This window comes from Mirounga leonina, unplaced genomic scaffold (assembly GCF_011800145.1).
Source record: "Mirounga leonina isolate KUSES-001 unplaced genomic scaffold, KU_Mleo_1.0 Mir_91, whole genome shotgun sequence".
NCBI lineage: Eukaryota > Metazoa > Chordata > Mammalia > Carnivora > Phocidae > Mirounga > Mirounga leonina.
Genome location: NW_023270839.1, coordinates 17,759,218 through 17,783,669, shown reverse-complemented (window position 1 = coordinate 17,783,669; position 24,452 = coordinate 17,759,218). Strand labels below are relative to the sequence as shown.

General features: G+C 36.8%; 1 protein-coding gene across 1 annotated transcript in view; it reads right to left on the bottom strand.

The window, feature by feature from the left end:
* Positions 1 to 2,086: 2,086 nt before the first annotated feature.
* KNL1 (kinetochore scaffold 1) overlaps positions 2,087 to 24,452 on the bottom strand; it is a 53,248-nt gene continuing 30,882 nt past the window's right edge. The window contains exons 9-24 of the mRNA XM_034994043.1: positions 23,355 to 23,493; positions 22,666 to 22,733; positions 22,184 to 22,282; positions 20,038 to 20,153; positions 18,504 to 18,594; positions 17,793 to 17,909; positions 15,438 to 15,525; positions 11,231 to 11,308; positions 10,817 to 10,856; positions 9,817 to 9,918; positions 9,280 to 9,380; positions 5,604 to 5,672; positions 4,226 to 4,335; positions 3,925 to 4,043; positions 3,092 to 3,214; positions 2,087 to 2,318 (exon numbers count right to left, since the gene is read on the bottom strand). Coding sequence (XP_034849934.1) covers positions 2,177 to 2,318; positions 3,092 to 3,214; positions 3,925 to 4,043; positions 4,226 to 4,335; positions 5,604 to 5,672; positions 9,280 to 9,380; positions 9,817 to 9,918; positions 10,817 to 10,856; positions 11,231 to 11,308; positions 15,438 to 15,525; positions 17,793 to 17,909; positions 18,504 to 18,594; positions 20,038 to 20,153; positions 22,184 to 22,282; positions 22,666 to 22,733; positions 23,355 to 23,493 — 1,602 coding nt within the window. The 3' untranslated portion in view covers positions 2,087 to 2,176. The remainder of the gene's footprint in view (positions 2,319 to 3,091; positions 3,215 to 3,924; positions 4,044 to 4,225; positions 4,336 to 5,603; positions 5,673 to 9,279; positions 9,381 to 9,816; positions 9,919 to 10,816; positions 10,857 to 11,230; positions 11,309 to 15,437; positions 15,526 to 17,792; positions 17,910 to 18,503; positions 18,595 to 20,037; positions 20,154 to 22,183; positions 22,283 to 22,665; positions 22,734 to 23,354; positions 23,494 to 24,452) is intronic.

Sequence of the window (24,452 nt, the reverse complement as noted above, 5' to 3'; positions counted from 1 at the left end):
AATAAAATAAAAAATAAATTAAAAAAGGAAGTTAAAAAAAATAAACACAACACAGAATACTGGTCCCTACCCCTAGTGTTTCTGATTCAGCAGGTTTGGGGTGAAGCTGACACCACTAGTCTAGGGACTAAACTTTGAGAACCACTCCATTAGCTCATAGAAATGATAGTTTCCTGAGGAACTTCAAATAGTTTTCTTTTATTGTCTTTCAGAGACAAAGACATAGGGATAACTATGGTTTGTATATAGTTCTTTTTTTTTTTTAATGTTTTATTTATTTATTCATGAGAGTCAGAGAGAGAGAGAGAGAGGCAGAGGGAGAAGCAGGCTCTCCGCCTAGCAGGGAGCCCGATGCGGGACCCGATCCCAGGACCCCGGGACCACGACCTGAGCCGAAGGCAGACGCCCAACCATCTGAGCCACCCAGGCGCCCCTGTATATAGTTCTTATACTCAGGTCCTGACATATTTCAATCTTATCTCAGTTTTCAAATAAGTGGGTGTTTCTGGAAGGAGCTTCCTTTGGTATATCTTCAAAGGTCTATTGAACACATGGTAAAACCAACCAACCAACCAACCAACCAACCCAAAAAACCCTCTTCACTTCATAAAGAGACACTGCTTAAAAAGATTTCATATAACAAACTTATTTTAATAGTGCAAAAACCAACCTGCTTCTAATCAGTGAAGGAACAACTTCCAAAAAATTTTATAAAAATAGCCAATCCTTTGAACAAATACAAATGCAAATAATTAAATATTACAATTATGTAGCCAGACCCAGGAAGCAGAGATCATAATTACAAGCCAAATCATTCTTGGAGTTGGTCCATTCCAGGTTACCAAAATGCATAAAACAAAACCTCTACTTTTCAGGTTTACAGAAAAGAAATAACTCCAGTAAGAAAACTAATTTAAGTTTCATGGAAAACAGACCATATTGGTGACTTTAAAAGTTTTTCAAGGAGTTCACAGAAATAAAGAACGTTTACGTCTTGATTTTTATGAAAAATGAATTTTATGTTGACTTTCAAAGCTTAAAAGACCATGTCATCTTTTTCACCAATAGCTCAGAAGTAAAAGCCAATTCAAGAGCGAAGATAATATTCATGGGACCCATAGGACTTGAACCAGATCCTAAAGTATAAAGCAAAATTTTAGGTGAATTAGTTTAAAAATGCAATATACTTTAGTTTAGAATTAAATATAAAAGAAACAAAAATTACCATGATTAGGATTTGACTAAAGTTTGGGTAAAGTTTTCTCATATTTACCTATCTCACAGATAATACCGATCATTCAGCATCAGTGGATATGCTTATTTTTTTGTATGAGAAGGGTGTGGCTTCAAACACCAGTACTCACATTAAATCCATCACTACTGCCAGAACTTGACAAAATTGGTGGTTTTGAATGTGATACATTGTTTGAAGTACAATTATTTAATAGAAAGAGACTGAGAGTCTTGCTGCAAAGCATCCTTCAGAAAGATGGAAACGGTCCAGACAGAAGAGTATCTCTCTATACAGCTCTATGTATTTCTATATATATCTCCCTACACATCACAAACATACAAGAAAATTAATATATTTACATATATGTACTGGGCCAAAAGGAATTAACTTTCTCTATAAAATTATACTTAAGAAAACATTAATAGACATTATATAATAAAAGAAGGCAAGGCCCTCAAGAAAAGATGACAACCATTTGAATAGCTGAATGCTACTGTTTTTTTCTTAACATTTCTGCAATGGAGAAAAAGAAGGATGAAAAGTTTGTAGAAAGATAGATCTCTATTCCAGAAATACCTGCTCGGCAGAAGCCAGGCAACTTGAAAATCATAGTTCTATATATGAAGAAATGGCTAATGTTTTTGTCAGAGGTGACAGCTCCTTTTATACTTAATGTTACTTCTCAGGGCTTGCCCTATAGCAGAGAGCACAACTTTAATTAGAAGAAATTTCCCCCTAAGTGTTCTACTATTTAAACCTTTTGTAAAAAGAGGAGCAGGTTGATAATATGGTATTTGAGGCTGTCCATTGTTCCCGACTGCAGAAATTAAAAAACTAACCATACAAATGAACTATAACATCATCAGAAGGAATTTTATTAGGCTTCATTCTATGACCTAAAGACAAAGATTAAATAGCAATGGATACTCTGACATAGTATCATTAGGAAGTGCACTGTGCTTGGTTGTTACAGCTATAGAAATGGCAGTCCTGAAGCAGATCTTGGTAAATTTGCTTGACTACATTCTTTAGGTAGTTGTCCTCCAGTGGTACTTTAGATAGAATTGCAGTGATTTCATCGTGGCTGGAAAGAACAAAAGGTTCATTAATTTTTCTGGACACTTACCTCCATTTCATTGGAATTCATGTTTTTGGGGATGGTCTCTGAGTCTCTTAGGAAGCTCAAGTAGGCATTTCTAGAAATAGCCTGCCCAATTGGAATTGAGATTCCAAAACGAGGCCAAAGAGCAATTCTCTATGAACTGTGAGGTATCTTGACTTAGCTAAAAATCTGAATTGTTGGTGTTTGCTGATGGATTTGAGGTGGGTGCATTCTAAACTCTGCCACCTTACAAACTGTCAGCAGTGTGTCTAAAAAGTCACAAAATATATGGTAGGAATGAAATATTGTTATATCTGATTACAAAGACTAATTGACAAAAGCATTATGGCTACACAGCTTTTTAAGTGATTATTAAATGATTAAGCGCTTATTCTGTTTTTAAGGCCATAAAAGTTGTTTATATATGATCTGGGCTAAGCTGATACCCATTTTTTTCCTTCTTGGTTCCTGCTTTAGGTAAGAGTATTCAAAAAGTACAGCAAGTATAAAATAGACCAATGGTCTCCAGCATCCCCTGGAGCTAAAAATGAAGGTCACTGACTTTAAAAGAACAAATTTTTCAAAATGAAGTCAGAGAGAAGTGACATTTGGCACTCACTATGGGGGATTATCCATTACTGGTATATCCAATAATGGTATATGCATTATTTCTGACCACTTTGAGAGATCTTTCAAATGATATAACATAGGTAAAAAGGTAGTTAGGAGCCCTATCCTGGTGGCTCTTTACTTACCCAATGTTTCCAAGGTGATTTTGAATGGAGAAAGGTAATGGGACAGTTGGAAAATGGACTGAGAGAGGCAAAGTTATCTCAAATTTTGCAAATGCTGTAGAGCTGGAGAATAAAAGCCTCAATCTATAAAAGACAAGATCTCCAATTAAAAATACAAAACAAAAACAGAATGAAACAAATACATTTTCCTTTTATACTCATATGGAAACTTAGGTAGTACATTATTTACTTGTCCTTATCAAATGGACAATGGGTAAAAAATCTGGAACAAAGCATTATTATTAGTAGTATCATTTTCATTGTTAGTCATAAAACTCATTAAAATAAATCATTTTAGTAAATTTTTGACTATTTACTGTTATGGGTTGAACTATGTCCCCTCCTGCCATCCATATGTTGAAGCCTTCGTCTCCAGCAACTCAGAATGTGACCTTATTTTGGAAATAAGGTAACTGCAGATTTAATTAATTAAGATGAGGTCCTGCTGGAGTGGGATGATCCCCTAACCCAAAATGATTGGTGTCCTTATAAAAAGGGTACATGTGGACACAAACATGCACACAGGAAGCACATCATGTGAAGATGAAAGCAGATACTAGGATTATATATTTATAAGCCAAGGTATGCTAATGACTGCCAGCAAATCACTAGAAGTTAGGAGACAGGCATGGAACAGATTCCCCTTCACAGCCCCTTGGAAAGAACCAACCCTGCTAACATCTCGATCTCAGACTTCTAGCCTCCAGAACTGTGAAACAATAAATTGTTGTTGTTTTAAGCCACTGAGTTTGTGGTACTTTGTTATGGCAGCCCTGGGGAAATAAAGTACTTACTCAGTATTCGTCACATCTATGTTCATTAGGTTATAATTTGGTCCCCATCTCTTTAAAAACTCAATTTCCTCTCCAAGGAGTCTACAATGGCTCACTACCATTGAGATTTCTTGAAGCATCTAGGAAAAATTGAGGGAAAAAAAATTATGAAAACATTTACGTTTTTAGTGGCTTTTTTATAAAGAATCCCTTGAAGTTAAGCAATTTAATATATTTATAGTTTCAGGATTAAATATATGACATTTCAGTTCTGCTTTTTGGGACATATAATTTTCCTACAAAATACTTCAATCAGATTTACCTCGGGTACTTGATGCTGTGTTGTACATTTCTTCTTCCAGGATTCCTGTTCCTCAATGTACTGAAAAATAAGCTTATGAACTAAAAGGGAGGAAGGAGGAGCTTTATCCTCTGAGGAAGGGAAAAAAAAAATCAAAACACGGTATTACTTATTTTCAAATATATACATAAGCTAGAAATACCTTCAAACTACTAAGTGTCGAAGTATCTTCTCCATTTTATTTTCAAGCACATAAATCAACATATATACAGTTAACATAGACATTCTTTTTTTTTTTAAAGATTTTATTTCTTTGAGAGAGAATGAGTCAGGGGCAGAGGCAGAGGGAGAGGGAGAGGGAGAAGCAGACTCCCGGCTGATCAGGGAGCCCAACGCAGAGCTCGATCCCAGGACCCTGAGATCATGACCTGAGCCAAAGGCAGATGCTTAACTGACTGAGCCACCCAGGTGCCCCAAACATAGACATCTTATAAAAACTCAAGACTTTATCATATACGGAACAGAACTTGGTTAAAAGCATGGGTTTAAATATAACCTAAACAAGTTTAAATACTGCCTTTCCTTACAACCTGAGGGATCCTAAGCACACTTACTTCTTTTGAGCTACAGTTCCCTAATTTGTAAAACAAGGAATACTTACCTCAAAGTGTTGATATAAATAATACCAATGCCTGATATAGTATAAGTACTCAGACTGGTAATTTTTGCATTACAGAAATAGCTTTTATTATTATTATTATTTTTTTTTAAGATTTTATTTATTTATTTGACAGAGAGAGACACAGCGAGAGAGGGAACACAAGCAGGGGGAGTGGAAGAGGGAGAAGCAGGCTCCCCGCAGAGCAGGGAGCCCGATGTGGGACTCGATCCCAGGACCCTGGAATCATGACCTGAGCCGAAGGCAGTCGCTCAACCGACTGAGCCACCCAGGCGCCCCGGAAATAGCTATTATTAATCATTGCTTACAATCTAGTAATAATTAAAAATATAATTTTTTTTTTTAAAGATTTCATTTATTTGACAGAGAGAGCGAGAGAGCACAAGCAGGGGGAACAGTAGAGGGAAAGGGAGAAGCAGGTTCCCTGCCAAGCAGGGAGTCCGATGCAGGGCTTGATCCCAGGACCTTGAGATCATGACCTGAACCGAAGGCAGACGCTCAAACATCTGAGCCACCCAGGTGCCCCAAATATAATTTCTTTTAAACCCTACCCAATATTTAGAACATTACCCAAGCAATTATATGTCTAATACACATTTCTAAGGACAAATTATTATTATTATTGTTTATATTTAACTTCATATATGAAAGAGTTCTCAAGGAGCAAATTACACTTGTAAATATTCAACAAATTTTTAATGGATAAGTGTTTGGACTTACCATCTAACAGAGATTGAAAATTCAGGTCAACAATCTTCCTATAAGCCTTGTCCAGGAAAAGGAGACCAACTAGAAGAACCAGAATAAGAGTAGTACTTTTTAAAAAAAAAAAATTTTTTTTTTTTTTTTTGAGGGGGGGGGGGGGCGGTGGGGGAGGGGGGGGGGGGGGGGGGGGGGAGGGGCGCGGAGGGAGAGGGACAAGTAGATGCCATGCTGAGCCCACACAGGGCTCAATTTCATGACCTGAGCTGAAATCGAGTGGGATGCTTAACTTGACTGAGCCACTTCCGGCACCCCATTATTTCTTTTTATTATCTGATTTTAAACTACATACAACTCAGTACTTTAGAATCCTACTTTTTCTGGGTAGCAGGGTTTTTTTTATATAAGCAGTGAAAGATGTATCTTTTTTTTTTTAAGATTTTATTTATTTTAGAATGAGAGAGCATGCGTGTATGAGTGGGAGGAGGGGCAGAGGGAGAAGGAGAAGCAGGATCCCTGCTCAGCAGGGAGCCCGATGTGGGGCTCGATCCCAGGACCCCAAGACCTCAACCTGAGCCAAAGGCAGATGCCTAACCGATTGAGCCACCCAAGCGCCCCTAAAGGTGTATCCTTGAATCATATTATTCTTTGTGTATGCCAAACGCTCCCCCTGAAACTGCTGAACTACATTTATTGGCAAGTCTCTGAAGGAAATTTAAGGTGTAGTACATTTATTGTAAATTTATCAAGGCCTCCTCCTTGACTCCTAACTTTTGTGCAAAGATACTATTTTCAGACACCATACAAAAAAATGACTATCATCTCTTCATACCTACTATCTTTTTACAAATACAGTGAAAATGATTTATGCTTTTAGCATTACAGTAATGAGTAGCCAGGAGAGCTGCTTCCTCTTCCAAATTCTAGAGTTATCTCCTGTCTCTCAAATTCGATTCTTTTTACTTTGTTGAATATTCTCTATGTATTAGTGAGACAGACAGACACAATCAATTTATAGTCTCAAAAAGCTTATAACTCAGGGGATGCACAGATAATTACACTAATAAACACCAAAAACTACAATCAATGATAAGCACTATTAAGGAAAACTGCAGGAAGCAATGAGAACATATATAATAGGAGGGCAAATAGTAGAGGAAGTGGATAAAAGGAGAGTCAGGGAAAACTTTCCTGCAAAAGTGATAACTGAGTTAAGCTCTTAAGGATTATTAACAGAAGTTCATTTAGTGAAAAGGGAGTACTATGGTCTGAATGTTTGCGTCCCCCATCAAATTTATATACTGAAATCCTAATGCCCCCTGTGATGGTATTAGGAGATAGACCTTTGGAAAGCATTTATTAGGTCAGGAAGGTGGAACCCTCATGAATGAGATTAATGCTCCTATAATAGAGAACCTAAACAGTTAGCTTGGTCTTTCAGCATGTAAGAATACAATGAGAAGTCTGCAACCTGGAAGAGGGCTCTCACCTGACCATGCTGGCACCCTGATCTTGGACTTCCAGCTTCCGGAAATATAAGAAAAAATTTCAGTTGTTCAATAACTACCCAGTTGATGGCATTTTTGTTATAAAAGTCCAAATGGACAAAGGGAAAGAAAGGGCTTCCAGGTATAAAAAACATCATTATGAAGGTCCTGAGTTGGATGGAACATGATTGAGCATGAAAAGACCAGGACCTTTTAAGGAAATGAAAGAGGAGCACCTGGCTAGCTCAGTTGGGAAAGCATGCAACTCTTAATCTCAGGGTCATGAGTTCAGGCCCCATGTTGGGTGTAGAGCCTACTTAAGAAAAAAAAAAAAAAAGGAAATGAAAGAAATCCATGTGCCAAAGTGCAGAGAATAGTTTAAGATGTGGCAGGAAAAGGAGGAAAAATTCAATTCATGCAAGACATTATAGGCCATAACAAATATTTTGATCATTAGTCTAAGAATATTAGGTGCCTGATTCGATTTCCAACAATCACCATAGCTACAGGAAGGAAGATGAATTGGAGAGGAAAAGGAGAGGATTCAGAAAGGCCAGCTGGAATGTTATTGTAGCCATTTGGTTAGAGATGACTATTGACAGGAAACAAAGAAATGTGGATCAGTATTAAGAAATTAAAATCCCTAAGTCTTATTGATGATTAGGTATGCCTGATAAGGGATGAAGAGGTATAGAGTGATTCCTAAGTTCTATTTTTTGTTTGTTTGTTTGTTTATTTATTTATTTTTAAAGATTTTATTTATTTATTTGACAGAGAGAGACACAGCAAGAGAGGGAACACAAGCAGGGGGAGTGGGAGAGGGAGAAGCAGGCTTCCTGCGGAGCAGGGAGCCCGATGTGGGGCTTGATCCCAGGACCCTGGGATCATGACCTGAGCCGAAGGCAGATGCTTAATGACTGAGCCACCCAGGCGCCCCTATTTATTTATTTTTAAGTACACTCTACGTTCAATGTTGGGCTTGAACTCATGACCCTGAGATCAAGAGTTGCATGTTCTACTGACTGAGTCACCCAGACACCTCTAATTCCTAAGTTTTAATTTTGGACCTGGACTGAAGTTGATGGTATTATTACTATTTTTTAAAGATTTTATACACCTATTTATTTGGGAGAGAGAGAGCATGAGCAGGGAAAGGAGCAGAGGGAGAGGGACAAACAGACTCTTTGTTGAGCACAGAGCCCGATCCCAGGATCATGACGTGAGCCGAAACCAAGAGTCAGACACTCAACCGACTGAGCCACTCAAGCGCCTCGATGGTATTCTTTGAAAAAAAGGAACTTTTTTTTTTTTTTAAGATTTTATTTATTTATTTGACAGAGAAAGACACAGCAAGAGAGGGAACACAAACGGGGAGTGGGAGAGGGAGAAGCAGACTCCCTGCTGAGCAGGGAGCCCGATGCGGGACTCGATCCAGGGACTCCAGGATCATGACCTGAGCTGAAGGCAGTCGCTTAACCAACTGAGCCACCCAGGTGCCCGAAAAAAGGAACTTTTAAGGAGAATCCTCTGTGGAGGCTGGGAGACTGTGAAGTTTGTTTGGCCATGTTGAAACTGTTTCAGAGAAAAGACCTAAAGACACTGACAGGAGACTCTCAACAAAACAGCTAGAACTCTGTCCAGCCACCATATAGTGATTCTACCTACTTTGATAAGCCTACCAATACACACAGAACTTCCAATTTTTTCAGGTTAACTTAAGTACAAAAAAAAGTTAAGAGTCATCAGCCATTAGAGTAAATCCTCTATTACAAAACACAGATGGAGAAAAGGAACTCAGAATAAATAGATGCAAATAGCATGTTGATCCATTATTTGGATACATAAAATTTCTATCGTCTAATGTAATTCAACAAAGGTCAAATTTCACTAGTTGAATTTTTATTTTTTTATTTTTATTTATTTTTGAAGATTTTATTTATTTGACAGAGAGACACAGCAAGAGAGGGAACACAAGCAGGGGGAGTGGGAGAGGGAGAAGCAGGCTTCCCGCGGAGCAGGGAGCCCGATGCGGGGCTTGATCCCAGGACCCTGGGATCATGACCCGAGCCGAAGGCAGACGCTTAACGACTGAGCCACCCAGGTGCCCCTGTCAATAGTTATTATTGTATTAAAATAAAGAATGGACTCTCTAGTGAGTTTAGCCATACATTTTCCTGCAGAGGAATTATCTTACTTTTGCTACTCACCTACTGTCTCTCCAAAGGTGATGGTAAGTTCTATTGTGTCATAAAGAAAGGTGAACACAGCTTGATCATCACTCCACTCAATGACTTCCCACTCAGACAAGCTGGAGAGAATGAAAGAGAGACAAAGAATTTTTTTCTGAGGTAAAAGAAGAGAGTTAACTTCTGATACCATGCAAACAGTATCAGCAACAGCTGCTGAAGTTTTTCTACTGGTTTGGGGGACAATCAGTATTTTGATTCAAATACTGTGAATGTACAAACATGCTTTAAAAAAAAAGAATTGACTCAATTTTGAATTGTGTATCAGAGAAAGCCAAGTTTAGGCAATATAAGGTGTTAAATATTTTAACATATAGCGTTCCTACCTCATATACCTTCAGCTTGATGCTGGGTACACTGACTCTTTTTGAGAATGTATTGTACTATAGCTTAAAACAGCGATACACATTACAAACACATGTCAACTGCTGTAAGAGGTTTAGACGACCACAAAGGCAGAGGATAAAACACAAACTAATGACACCTACTTTTCCTTACCTCAACTGATCCAGTAGCTCTTCAGTTTTATCTGTTTGTTTTTGTACAAAGTCTATTTGAGCAAGGGTCTGTTCTTTCTGTACTTCCAGTTCTAAAAGATTTCTGCAAATCAAAGTAGGTATTCATAGCAAGATAAGGCTGCTGTCAGAGAATTTGGACTCCATTAAAATAAAGGTTTACGACAAGAAGTCACATGCTAGATAGCTCCCCACTGAAGTGAATGGCATCCATTTTTGTTTTTTTAGGTTTCTTTCTTTCTTTCTTCCCTTTCAATAAGCATTAATCTAGAAATATGGATCTAATTAGGAAAGGCTTAAATAAATGGTTCTCAAAATTAGGATCCATGAAGGTATCCTTGAAGGTTTGCATATTCTTTAAGATTATTATTAAAATTTATATTTTGTTTTCATGATAAAATATAAACATAATGTAGATCATAAGAATGCCCACCTTAAAACTGAGACATGCCATAATTTTGATGCCTACGTTTGGTTTTGTTTAGTTTATTAGAGCTAAATAGAACTTATGCCTTGTTAGTCATTTTGCTGGCATCAATTTAATTTTAGCCAAACATTATCACCTGTCAAATTAATGTTGTCAGTTGGAATTTTATTGGTTTGTCATTATTTATATTTGATTCATTTTAGTCTTATAGTTAAATAAGACCCATGACAATAAGAAAAATATACTTCATTTTATACTTACTTAAGTATAATATGAAAGTACAATACAAAAACAGCTTAATGCTAGGTTTATTTTCTTCAAAAGGATACTGATATTATTCAAGCTCAAGAAATACTACCTTGGATTAACACCCTGTAAACAGTAAGTGCTTAGAAAATGTTGTCAACTAAGATGGGTCAAGTTCAAGGTGGAGCAGAAGCCCTGAGTCAGTCTTAAGTCAATACTCATGTGCCTAATCTCCTCAGTTTTTGGAGGTAGGAAGTCATTTAGGCCTGTAAAGTTAGCCTATTTTCTAACACTCCAAATGAAGGCTGACCTTTGGAGCTTTTCTTCTTCAGTTTTCAGCTGTTCCAGTTCTTTGGAAAGAAAAACAAAACAAATTTATCAAACAGACACATTAAAATGTTGCCACAAAAATCATTTGTTCTATTGAAAATTCTGTATCACTTAATCTCACCTAAATAAAGAATAGATTTTTTCCCCCATTTATCTCCTTAATTAATTGTTACCTTTTTTTTTCTTTTTAAAATATTTTGTTTATTTATTTATTTGAGACAGCGAGAGAGAGAAAGAGAGACAGAGAGAAGGAGCAGAGGGAGACGGACAAGGAGACTTCACACTGAGCAGAGCCTGATGCAGGGCTCAATCTTACGACACAGATCAAGACTTGAGCCAAAATCAAGAGTCAGATGCTCAAACAACTAAGCCACCTAGGCACCCCTTCAGTTACCTTTCTCTGCAGCTCTCATTTCAGAATCCCATTCTTCCATAGGACTGTCTTTCTCTTCATCCTCCAAATTCTTAGTTTCTAAGGAGGCAATGTGCATTAGGATAACTCAGTAAAAAATAACCAGAGATGAGAAAAAAAGATGGTCCCAAAATGAAGTGTTAACAATATTTCACAAACACTCATTATTCCCCATTTTCCTCACCAATAAAGCACTGAGCTATAATTATAATTTCATACAAAGACTTGCTTCTAGTGGCAGACAAGTGCACTTTGAGCCATATGGCAATGATCTCCAACAGCAACTTCTCAGGGGCCACTTGAGGTAGAAATTGTTTATATATAATTTGCATACATCAAAGTTATTGGGAGGCAATCCCATGGACAAGACACAGGAACAGATACACATATACAAATGCATGCATGCACATTTTAAAATTTTGTTTTTGAAATCTTAAAACCTCATCCTTAAAATCCCTTTCTTTCCCACATCCAAAACAAGTTTAGATTTTTTCCTCAAAAACATAATTTTTTAAAAAGATTTTATTTATTTATTTGACAGAGAGAGAGAAGAGAGAGCACAAGCAGGGGAGCAGCAGAGGGAGAGGGAGAAGCAGACTCCTTGCTAAGCAGGGAGCCTGATGTGGGGCTTGATCCCAGGACCCTGGGGTCATGACCGGAGCTGAAGGCAGCTGCTTAACTGACTGAACCACCCAGGATCTCCTGTTCTTTTTAATTCTTCTTCTCCTTTTTTTTTTTTTTAAGATTTTATTTATTTATTTGTCAGAGAGAGCAAGAGAGAGCACAAGGACTGGGGAGCAGCAGGTAAAGGGAGAAACAGGCTCCCCGCTGAGCAAGGAGCCCGATGTGGGACTCGATCCCAGGACCCTGGAATCATGACCTGAGCTGAAGGCAGCTGCTTAACTGACTGAGCCACCCAGGCATCCCTGTTCTTTTTAATTCTTAACAATATTTTGTATTTTCTCTTTAATTCTTTATATAAAATTATTAAGTCAAAACTCCTTAAGAGGCCCTCCTTGGCCAGGCCTCTAAAGCTGACATCTCCAGCTTTATCTCAGATCATGTTCTCTCTTATGCTCTCTCTAGTCTAGCCACATTGGCCTTATTTCAGACCCTTGTACTTGGCATATTCTTTCCCATAAGAGCTTCTGCATGTGTATTCATATTAAATAGTCTACTCTCCCCTCCTCACTTTAACTCTTCCTCATTCTTCAGATCTTAGCTTAAATGCCACCTCCTCAGAGGGAAGCCCCTCCCGACGTGACTAGGTTAGATTTCTATTTCAGGACTACAGCACCATGTAACCTCTTTTGGAACCACTTATCATGTAACCACTTACCGTAAAACTATTTAATTCTTTTTTCTAAAGATTTACTTGAGAGAGAGAGAGAAAGCATTAGTGAAGGGGAGGGACAGAGGTGCGGGGAGAAGCAGACCTCCTGCTAAGCAGGGAGCCTGCGGCGGGGCTCCATCCCAGGACCCTGGGATCATGACTTGAGCTGAAGGCAGATACTTAAGCAACTGAGCCACCCAGGTGCCCCCTATGTGTTTAATTCTTTTTTTTTTTTTTTTTTTTGACAGAGAGAGAGAGAGAGCACAAGCAGAGGGGGCAGTAGAGGGATAGAGAGAAGCAGGCTCCCCGCTGAGCAAGGAGCCCGATGTGGGACTCGATCCTAGGATGCTGGGATCATGACCTGAGCCGAAGGCAGCCGCTCAACCGGCTGAGCCACCCAGGTGCCCCCCTATGTGTTTAATTCTTATGTTCTTTTCTAGATGAGACGCTCCACAAGGCCATGAAAGTTTTTGGTGTTTTTTTTTTGAAGATTCATTTTTTTATTAGAGAGCATGTGCACGTGAGTGAGCATGCACATAAGCAGGAGAGTTGGGGAGAGGGAGAGAGAAACCTAAGCAGACTACACACTGAGCTGGAGCCCAACGTGGGTGGGGCTTGCTCTCACAACCCTGAGATCACAACCTGACCCTAAACCAAGAGTCGGACGCTTAACCAACTGCATCACTCAGGCGCCCCTAAGTTTTTGCTTTTTATCACCATAGTATTCTTCGCACTAAGCATTGTACATGGCCTATTGTAGGTACTCAGCATATTTGCACAAGGAATAATGAAGGAATGAGAAAGAAATAGAGAGCTATTTGTTAGTGGGTCCTAGAGAGGGAAGTGTGGTTTTGGTATTCTTAAAGATAAGAGAGAGGTGAATATATCCTTCAGAGAGGAGGCGGGGAGGTTGAATATATAAGAGATAAGGAAAAATCAGTGATATGAAATTCCTGAGACGATAAGAGAGGATGGAACTCAAAGTTTAGGTGGAAAGATTGGTCTTACGGAAAAGAAGGATGGATGAAAGAATGGATATAGATATATAAAAGTTTGATTTGTTTGGCAATAGGAAGTTCAGAAATTGTGGCCTAATAACTTCTATTTTTTTGTGTGTGAAGTAGAGAAAAAGGTAATGAACAAAGGGGTAGGGCAGTCTAAGATTATGGAATTCATATACTCATTATCAAGGCAATGCAGTAAACATGTCCTAGGTACTTACTCAATACAAAGCATAGTGCTAAGAACTCTGAGGGATATGGAGAAAAATAAAAGCTGATCCTTGCTTCCATGGAGCTTACAATTTAGTCAGGGAGATAAACTATGCAAAAGTAACTATAATTACAAGTAGATGTATAGCTACTATAAGAAAGACTAACAAAATAGCTATAGGAGCTCAAGGGAGTTGATGACTACCTCCTTTGGTAGAAAACAGGAGAATGCACTAGCAAAGACAAAGTGGCACTACTGCATAGAGATAACAAGATTTGGTTGGAATTTGGGATGCATAATAAAAAAAATAAATCACATAAGAAAGGAAGATCTAAAAAGGACTGGAGAAAAAAATGATTGTAGAGAATGTTAAATGTCAAGCTCTGGTGTTTGGACTTTATTTTGTTATAAATGGAAAGACAAGTTTTTCAAAAAAGTAACATAATGAAAACTGTTCTTCATAATTATTTAATCTGGCAGCAATGTGCAGCTTGGACTGGAAGGAGACAGAATGAAGGTAAGAGTGTAGATAGATTAGTTAGAAAACTTGAAATAGCACGTCAGAATTAATGATAGCCTTAATGGAAATGGGAAAGAATACAAGAGATGCTGAAGAAGTAGGTATGACAGGACTTGATAAGAGAAACTCAAAGACAAAGAAAGTTTTAGCTTTTTACAGTTTATAACAATAGTGATGTCTTTAATAGAGATAAGAAACATCACAGGGAGAGCAAGTTTTCAGGCTTTATTTTGGAAATGGGAGAAGACAATAAATTTCGTTTTATTCACACAGAGTTTACGGTGCTTAAAGACATTTTTGTATAGAGGTTCAGCAGGAAGCTAGAAATGTTAAGTTTGGAACTCAAGAGACAGGCTAAAGATGCTTTTACTCAGAATAATTATAAGCTACTCAAGGTCAAAATCTGTGTTTATATCTTTTTTTCTGATGCTAAGCACAGTATCAGCTATGCAGTAGGTGTTCAACAAATGATGAATTTAACTGAATTTGGGAATCACTGATACAAACACAAATGTGAAAGCAGATGAAAGGGAGAGAATATAGAAATGAGTAGATGATAAAATCTAAATGCCTACACATGAGGTTAGAGAGAGACCAACAGAAGGACTAAAGGGAGTACTCAGGAAAAAAGCAAACAGTTGGGGGTAGTGCAGTATCACAGAGGTTCAGGGAAATGAAAGGTTCAGAAAGAAAAGAATCAGCAGTGTCAAATGCTGAGAGGTCAAGATGGTTAAGAACCAAGAGCTTCCAAGTTTGATGATTATGTGGAATTTTGTGATCTTTGAGAAAGCAATTTCAGGACAATAATAGTAACAATGCGGGATCATGAGAGATCAAACTGAAAGGAGAGATAATTTTCAAAGAAGACAATAAGTTCATCTATTTAAAAAAATAAGACTATGATTTAGATTATGAAGAGCTTTCTAAAGAGATTTATTATCTTGAGCATCTCTTGTTGATTGTGTTACGGATGACCACAGGAAAGGAGTTTTATTTTGCTCTAATTTAATGTCTCAAGTTGCTAATACAAGGCTTCAACATAAGTGACACCAGCAATCTGTACTGTAGGGAAGTATTTAGATAAAATTAAATTTTCTTTTGGAAAAGTATTCAAAATACATTACCTATTTCAACCTCAGTGAGACAGTTCTCAATCTTCTTAAGTATGTTGTCCATCTCATCTATCCTTATCTGAAGTTTCTCCCTCTCATTCTAAACACACAATATTATATTGTCAAGTTACACTTCTAAGCAAAATATTTTAACATTATAAGTGGTTAAACTTGCTGACATACTGCTATATCACGAACAGGCAAATCTTAAAATGAAGGTCAAAGCTTCAAGCCTGGACTTGAAATGTTTTTAAAAAGCATACATAACAGATTAATATAAACTTATTTTTTGTACTTTCCTTTATTCCAGTATTTCCATGTCATATAAGATGCTAATACATGTTACTTAAAAAAAAAATTTTTTTTTAAAGATTTTAAGTAATCTCTACACCCAATATGGGCCTCAAACCTACAACTCCAAGAGCAAGAGTCTCATATCCACTGACTGAGCCAGCCAGGTGCTCCCCGCAAAAAGGATTTTAAATTTTTTTTTATTTATTTTTTTAAAAAAGATTTTATTTATTTATTTGAGAGAGAGAGAATGAGAGAGAACACATGAGAGGGGGGAGGGTCAGAGGGAGAAGCAGACTCCCTGCCAAGCAGGGAGCCCGATGTGGGACCCGATCCAGGGACTCCAGGATCATGACCTGAGCCGAAGGCAGTTGCTTAACCAACTGAGCCACCCAGGCGCCCAAGGATTTTTTATTTTTAAAAATTTTTAGAGGGGGCAGGGGAATGACAAAGAGAGAGGGAGAGAGAATATCTTTTTTTTTTAAATTATTAACATATAATGTATTATTTGTTTCAGAGGTACAGGTTTGAGATTCATCAGTTTTACACAATACACAGTGCTCACCATAGCACATATCCTCCCCAATGTCCATCACCTACCCACTCCATCCCACCCACCCCACCTCCACTCCAGCAACCCTCAGTTTGTTTCCTGAGAGTAAGAGTCTCTCATGGTTTGTCTCCCTCTCTGGTTTCTTCTTGTTTCATTTTTCCTCTCTTCCTGTATGATCCTCTGCCTTATTTCTCAAATTCCACATATGAATGAGATCATATGATAATTGTCTCTCTCTGACTGACTGAGAGAGAATCTTAATCCACACCCAGTGTGGAGTGCAACTTGGGACTTAATCTCACGACCCTGAGATCAGGACCTGAGCGAAAGAACCAACTGAGCCACCCAGATGCGCCCCCAAAATAATAATTTTTTTTTTTTAAAGATTTTATTTATTTATTTGAGAGAGAGAATGAGAGAGAGCACATGAGAGGGGGGAGGGTCAGAGGAAGAAGCAGACTCCCTGCCGAGCAGGGAGCCCGATGCGGGACTCGATCCTGGGACTCCAGGATCATGACCTGAGCTGAAGGCAGTCGCTTAACCAACTGAGCCACCCAGGCGCCCCAAAATAATAATTTTTTAAAAAAATATTTATTTATTTGAGAGAGAGGGAAGCAGAAGGAGAGGGAGAAGCAGAATCCCCGCTGAGCAGGGAGCCTGCCTGGAGCTCAGTTTCAGAACCTCGGGATCATGACACCTGAGCTGAAGGCAGACGTTTATCCAACTGAGCCACCCAGGCGCCCCCAAAAAAAGAGTTCCTAAAAAAATGTTCTATGGTCAAATAAATATGGGAAACACTGAACAGAACTATAGCATGTTTTGTTCCTTTTATTTTTTTAAAGATTTTATTTATTTATTTGACAGAGAGAGACATAGCGAGAGAGGGAACACAAGCAGGGGAGGTGGGAGAGGGAGAAGCAGGCTTCCGGCGGAGCAGGGAGCCTGATGCGGGGCTCGATCCCAGGACTCTGGGATCATGACCTGAGCCGAAGGCAGACGCTTAAGGACTGAGCCACCCAGGTGCCCCTGTTTTGTTCCTTTTAGACTTAAAAAAAAAAATATTTCTGACTTTAGACTTTAATATGCTAGCTATTATATTTCTCCAAAGGGGGAATATGGCATGTAACATTTCTCAGAATTATTTGCCGAGGGAAAAAGTTTTTTTATGCGAAGTACAATCATTTTGGGAAATGCTACTTTAAACATGCACACACAGGGGCGCCTATCTGGCTCAGTCGGTAGAGCACGCGACTCTTGATCTCGGGGTTGTGGGTTTGAGCCCCATGTTGTGTGTAGAATTACTTAAAAACATAAATAGATCACAAACTTGAGATGAGGACATAGGCCTATATTAGTAAATATATTCTAGAATTACTCAAGATGCCAGATTTCCCACTTTTGATAAACTGAACCCCACCTCTTTATGAACCATGTTCCTTAGGAAACATTCTTCATATTCTATAACCACTATAAAGTAATTTTAATAGATCTTTCTTTCTATGCTGTTAACTGTTTCAAATTACCTGAGCTGACTGTACCAGTTTGCTGTAGAGAGCCACTTTTCCTTGGTGAGTGAAGACTTTAGTCATCTTTGTAAAACGTGATTTTATTTTGTTTAGGTAAATTCCAAAGACCTTCAGCTGCAAGGAAAAATCAAAGGTTAGGGCGTACTAAAATAAATGAGTTAGGAAAGGCAAATGGTCTGGGAAGGCTGGTTCAGCTGCTATGGGCTGTTTTGCCCATCCTAGACTGATTCCTAAGGCAGGGCATGTCTCATTTGCAAATTTAATCACATTTAGTAGTTTAAGAACAGAACCAAAGATTTTAATTTTAATTCTTGCCTTTAATTCATTTATTCATATTACAAATCAGAAAATGATAGGCCCTAAGTTAATAAAACTCTTAATATATTAGAGCACATATAAAATGAGTTGCTATTTAAGTAACCAATTAAAGTAAATCTTTTCCTCATCTAAATCTAAGTGAAACAAGTAGGAGGAAATTCTAAATGAACTTCAAATATATTTCATATATTTAATTGGTCATTTGGGGTTTGAAAAGATTATATATTTTAATGATTATTCACGTATAATTAAATAAAAACCTTGCTAACATATTTTACCTGAGAAGTTAAAGAACTCATCACTAATTATCAAGTAACAGTTACTTATTTCACAATAAACAGGTTCAAAATGTCTATACTAATTCCCATTCAGAAAATGAGATAAAAATACCTCCTCATCAGAGCAGTGTCTCATTTTTTCCCACAGGTTCCTATTTACATCAGTCAACAGTTTATCCTGGTTCAATGCAGAAAGCTTTAATCTAAAATATAGAAAAGCTAATTAATTAGCACAGGGTTCAGAAGTCAGCTTGAATGAATCAACTGAGATTTACAGGCAAACTTAACTTAATTCCTCCTAGTTCTTTTCTACATTAAAAAAAGGGGAATTCACACAAGAACAGTGGTCAGTCTGATTATTTCAATGCTTGTAGAACAGGTCAAAAATGTTATGAATCAGAAAAACTTCCCTCACAATCTCAATGAACTTGTTCCAATATAAAAATATGTTGCTTTTAAAGAATCCTTAAGGCCTATCAGTGCATAACTGTTACGAAGTTGTAGCTATTATTTTAAGTAAAAGTTCCCAATTCAGTTCCCAGTCTTAACTCACCTTTATACAATAGCATTTATAAAAGTAGTAAAATTATATATTAGTCTCTTGTTAATAAGAAATAAATTTCTACCAGAGTTAGAATATATTATATACAGGAACATAAGTGTAAAATCAAACAGTAGAGCACATCTAAACAGACTGTGCATTGTATGTGAGATCCTATTTATTCAAAATAAAACATTCTAAGACAAATCTTGAGACACTCAACTCTTTTAGACAATATGAAGAAAAAAACCTTTTGTGTCTTGTTCAGTGATGAGCCCCAGTACCTAGTACAGTGCCTGGCACATAGTAGGTATTCAATATACAGTTGTGGAATGAAAAACCAGAATCAGGCAAATCTGTAGTATTATAATTTAACAGCATCTTAAGTTTTTAGTTTAAAAACTACATAGTTATTTAAAAATTATTTTATTTCTTTTCTGTTTGTTAGATTGGTTCAAATTTAGTCTAATAGTTCTAGGTAAGTATGATATATTTTGCGCAAATCTAATTTACCTGAGGGAATTTAGATATACCTAATCTGTAAATTACTATGCAGCATCCACATATACCAAAGCACTGAGCAATAATCTGTGTAATACCATGTACTTTCTTACATGCAAATCAAGGGCAAATGTGATAAAATTATAAACCCAAAGACAATCTTGATTTCAGGCACTATATATAAATTTCTAAAGGGTATTATCTTCTTTTGAAGATGTTCTTTTGCAATCAGTTTATGATATCATAACCTAATAACTGTTTACTGAGTGTATGACATACTTTTTGCTATGAATAGCATGAAAACATTTTATATACACTATTTTTACTGCTCATATCTACCTGCTGAGTAGGTATTATTATCCCTAATTTATGGATGTTGAAATGAAGGTTAAATGTCTTACACAAAGTCACTGAGCTAGTGCTGTACCCAGGACTGAGCTTCAATCTGTCTGCCTACAAACCTGATTCTTTTCCACATACCATATCACACTGCCAATTAATGCCATGAACTTTTTCCTATGCCAATGTTATTCTAATTAGAACTTTACCACACAGATTATCACCCATCCAACAAAACACACACAAAAAATAAAAACTTCCATACTCTTCAATTTTTTGGCGAAGAGTCTCACAATCTTCTCTATAAATCTGTATCTTGGGTCGGTAAACATACTGACTTAACATCAGGTCTTCTGGAGTAGGTGGTGTGTTTATAGTAAACTGGAAAAAAAAAGAAAATCAGTCCCTCAAAACTGGTAGCTTGAAGACAAAACCATGTTTAAGAACTGTTTGAAGTTTCAGAGTGCTGGGACGCCTGGGTGGCTCAGTCGGTTAAGCGTCTGCCTTCGGCTCAGGTCCTGATCCCAGGGTCCTGGGATCGAGTCCCGCATCGGGCTCCCTGCTCCTTGGGAGCCTGCTTCTCCCTCTGCCTCTGTCTCTCTGTCTCTCATGAATAAATAAATAAAATCTTAAAAAAAAAAAAAAAAGTTTCAGAGTGCTCATTTTAAAGTTCTACAAAGAAAAATTTGATTATTCTATGAAATTGATATACCCAGTAAGCTACAAGTTGGAATCCGAATACAAGTCTTTGACATAAAAGTCCATTTCCTACAGATGTTTAGTGGATGTTCCACTCACACGCGATTGAATAGTGGTTTGAAAATGGCTATGTGCTGTTTTAAGAAAATCAATACCTGAAAATTCAAACTTATCAGGAACCCTTTCATTAGAAGAAAGAAAAAAGATACCAGTTTCCTAGATTAATCTTTTCTACTCCCATTCTCTAGCCCTGATCCTTACTTCTATCCCAGTTTGAATTCAAATTTTTCTGGCATATGTAAAATAAGGTAGTAAAAATTTGGTTAAAAAAATTCTTTTAATCTCTGGACATGTCTTCTTTCTTAACCATCTATATTTTAGCCTTTTATTTTCTTACTTAGGCTCTTAAGGGTTTTCTTATTTTATTGTCTTTTCAAAGTACCAGATTTTGGATTTGCTATTCTTTCTACTAATTTTTGTTTCCTGTCTCATTAGCTTTACCATTTACTTACATTAATTCTGCCTTCTTGCTTTTTTAATGGATTTTATTTTATTATTCATTTTCCAATTTCTTTTTTTTTTAAAGATTTTATTTATTTATTTGACAGAGAGAGAGACAGCAAGAGAGGGAACACAAGCAGGGGGAGTGGGAGAGGGAGAAGCAGGCCTCCCGTTGAGCAGGGAACCCAGCGCGGGGCTCGATCCCAGGACTCTTGGATCATAACCTGAGCCGAAGGCAGACGCTTAACTGACTGAGGCACCCAGGCGCCTCTCATTTTCCAATTTTTTAAAGTGAGCATTAAAAATTCTTTTATTTTTAGATTCTCTTCTATAATAACAATGTTATCTAAGGCTTTTAATTTCCTGCAAAGTATAATTTTTGCTGTATGTCCCATATGTTTGGTATTAAATATTCTCCTTTGCTTTCTTAACAGTCTTGATTTCCTCTCTGATCTCAGAGTTATGTACAAGTGTATTTTTCAATTTCCAAGAAGCTAAGAATGTTATAGTCCTTTTATTAGTTCTAATTTTATTGGATTAAGATCAAATGATGTTGTCCATAAAATCTCCATTTTTTTCAATTTGTTAATATTTGTGGCCTAGGGCATAACTAATTTTTGTAAATGTTCGACAGACTTAAGAGAAAAACATATTCCTATTAAGTGACAAATTTTTCTTCTTTTAAAATGAGTTTGTTGATTGTACAATTCAAATATTTGTATAATCTAACACAATTTTGATTTTGAAAAATGTTTATTAAAAACTGCTATATTTGGATTTTTATATAGTGGGAAAAAGCATATGTTCAGGAAAAAGTATCAGAGACAAAATACATGGCAAGGAATGAGAAAAAAAATAGAATTTCATCTTATCAAAGTCTATGATATTACAAAAAAAAAATCAATTTTTTTTGTTTTTAAGTAGGCTCCATGCTGAAGCCCCAACACAGAGCTTGAACTCATAACCCTGAGATCAAGACCTGAGCTGAGATCGAGTCAGACATTAGCTGAATGAACCACCCAGGTGCCCCCCCAAAAAACAATTTTTATGCTAACCACAATGTACCTACTATAGAAAAACTTTCTGCAAGCAAATATTCTTCCTTAGATTCTTTTTCTATTTTTGAATAAACAATGGTTTTGATGCACTTTAATAAACAAGTATAATACATTTTAACTGAGATAACTATTTTGCCAAGAAACTGCACTTACTTTGGCTGGGAGATTGCTCTGTCGGGGTTTCTGTATCAAAATGTGCACCTGAAGAAGTATAAAGAACTCCTTTATTGTAATTTTCCCATCTTTGAGTTTCTGAGGAAGGAAAAAAAGTTTGCACAATATTCAAGGTGAGCTCATTTTGACTATAACCACCCCATTTTGTTTCTAAATAGCTTATAGTATTTTTCATATATTTGTGGAAATATCCAAATATTTGTAAGCTATACATGAACAGATTTTATCTAATATTATTTCTTAAGGTTATTCAGTGACAACAGAATTGAGAACAAACAACAAAACACAGGTCTTTTAATTGTGATTTCTACCCCATATGATCAATCACCATGCTGGGTCCTTAACAAAAAAACCTAATTCTATATATAGTTGAATATTTAATAATTTTTAAGAAAAATTTAAAAAGTGAAAACAAAACAGGGAATATAGTTGCATTAGAAATGAGAAATAGTTTAACATACCTCCTTCAAGCTCTCTTCACAAATAGTGTCTCCAAGAAACTGTGATTCCATTTGACTATTGTGCTGTGCTAGATGTAAAGCAAATTCAGGTGATAAACAAGTCAAAATTAAATTGTAAGCTTAATTTTAATTATCATTCAGGTTTATGTGTTGTTCATGCTCTTAAAGCTATCCATTAGGATCTTTTTGGGAAAAGAGTCATTTACAGGGCAAAGTATATTACCGTTTTAAGACCCTATCCAATTATTTCTCTACTAATTATAAGCTTCTTTTTTTAAGATTTTATTTATTTGACATAGAGTGAGAGAGAGAGAGAGAGAGAACACAAGCAGGGGAAGTGGTAGGCAGAGGGAGAAGCAGGCTCCCGGGCAAGTGGGGAACCCGATGTGGGACTCGATCCCAGGACCCTGGGATCATGACCTGGGCCAAAGGCAGACACTTAACTGACTGAGCTACCCATGCGCCCCTAATTATAAGCTTATTTAAGGAAATTACCCTTTATGGTCTATCACTTCTCAATTTATTAAAATAACTAAGCATTAAAAATAAACTAAAATTATTTTACTTATCAACTATGTATAACTCCCAAAAAGCTTAAATAAATTTCAAATATCTCCTGAATTGAATACATTTATTATTAGTGAAGTAAGCAGATGACGTCTATTATTTAGTCTTTATGAAGATCTTACTGCTGAAGTCCAGAGAGGTCCCATCGGCCTTGATCGAATCAAGAGAACTGCTGCAACTAGATGGTGTTCTGCTCAGGCTTTTTATCAAAACACTGTTAGTATTTTTATCTATATCCCCATCAGCATGGTGATCAAAAATCTGAAATTATCAATTAAGGAACATCATCAGCCTCGTTATGACTCTGTATACTTACAATAACTGTTGAACACTAACAAATACTACTTCATAACATAAAATTTATCTACAATTATATGAAATATCTTAGTAACAAACTGGAATAAGTAACAAGAACTTATTAGGCCTTTAGAGTTCAAAGTAATTTTATTTTAATTTTTTAAAAAGTTTATTTATTTTTCTTAGTAATCTCTACACCCAACATGGGGCTCAAACTCACAACCCTGAGATCAAGAATCGCATACTCCTCTGACTGAGCCAAACAGGTGCCCCTAAAGTTCAAAGGAATTTTATTTAAGAATATATAGAAATCAGTTTGCGTATTATACTGTATAAGCAAATTGTTTCTCAGATGTGTCTAAGTTAAAGCCAGATCCTATGAGCTGCCAAACGCTGACCTATTCAATTATTCAACTACTAGCCACCAGGGTCAGGGCTACCACACTGAAATAAAACAGCATAGAATATTGGCTATTCATAATGACTCTGGCTAGAACAACAAAGAAACTCATTTCCAGGTTTTAGTACTTCTTTCCCCAGATGACTAAGACTCCTTTGGCTGATGTCAAATAAGTGATATGGTCTTGCTTTTACCATTTTAACCATTTGACTTTAAGCCTTAAATGCCATTTTCATCTACCTACTTACATATGTTTTTGAGGACAATATATCCTTTGTCTAAATGTTAGAATGTAATCTCCATGAGAACAGATTTTTTTTCTGTAAACTGCTGCTGATGCATTCCCAGCACCTAAACAGTACTCAGGACACAGGAGACATTCAATATCTACTGAACAAAATACTAATTTTCATATAATCCGTTCAGTTATAAATTTCCTATCACTGATACTACATTCTCAAAGCTTCACAGATGAACCATTTCCTCAGGACCTCATATTATAGAACTACTGAAATATTTTTCT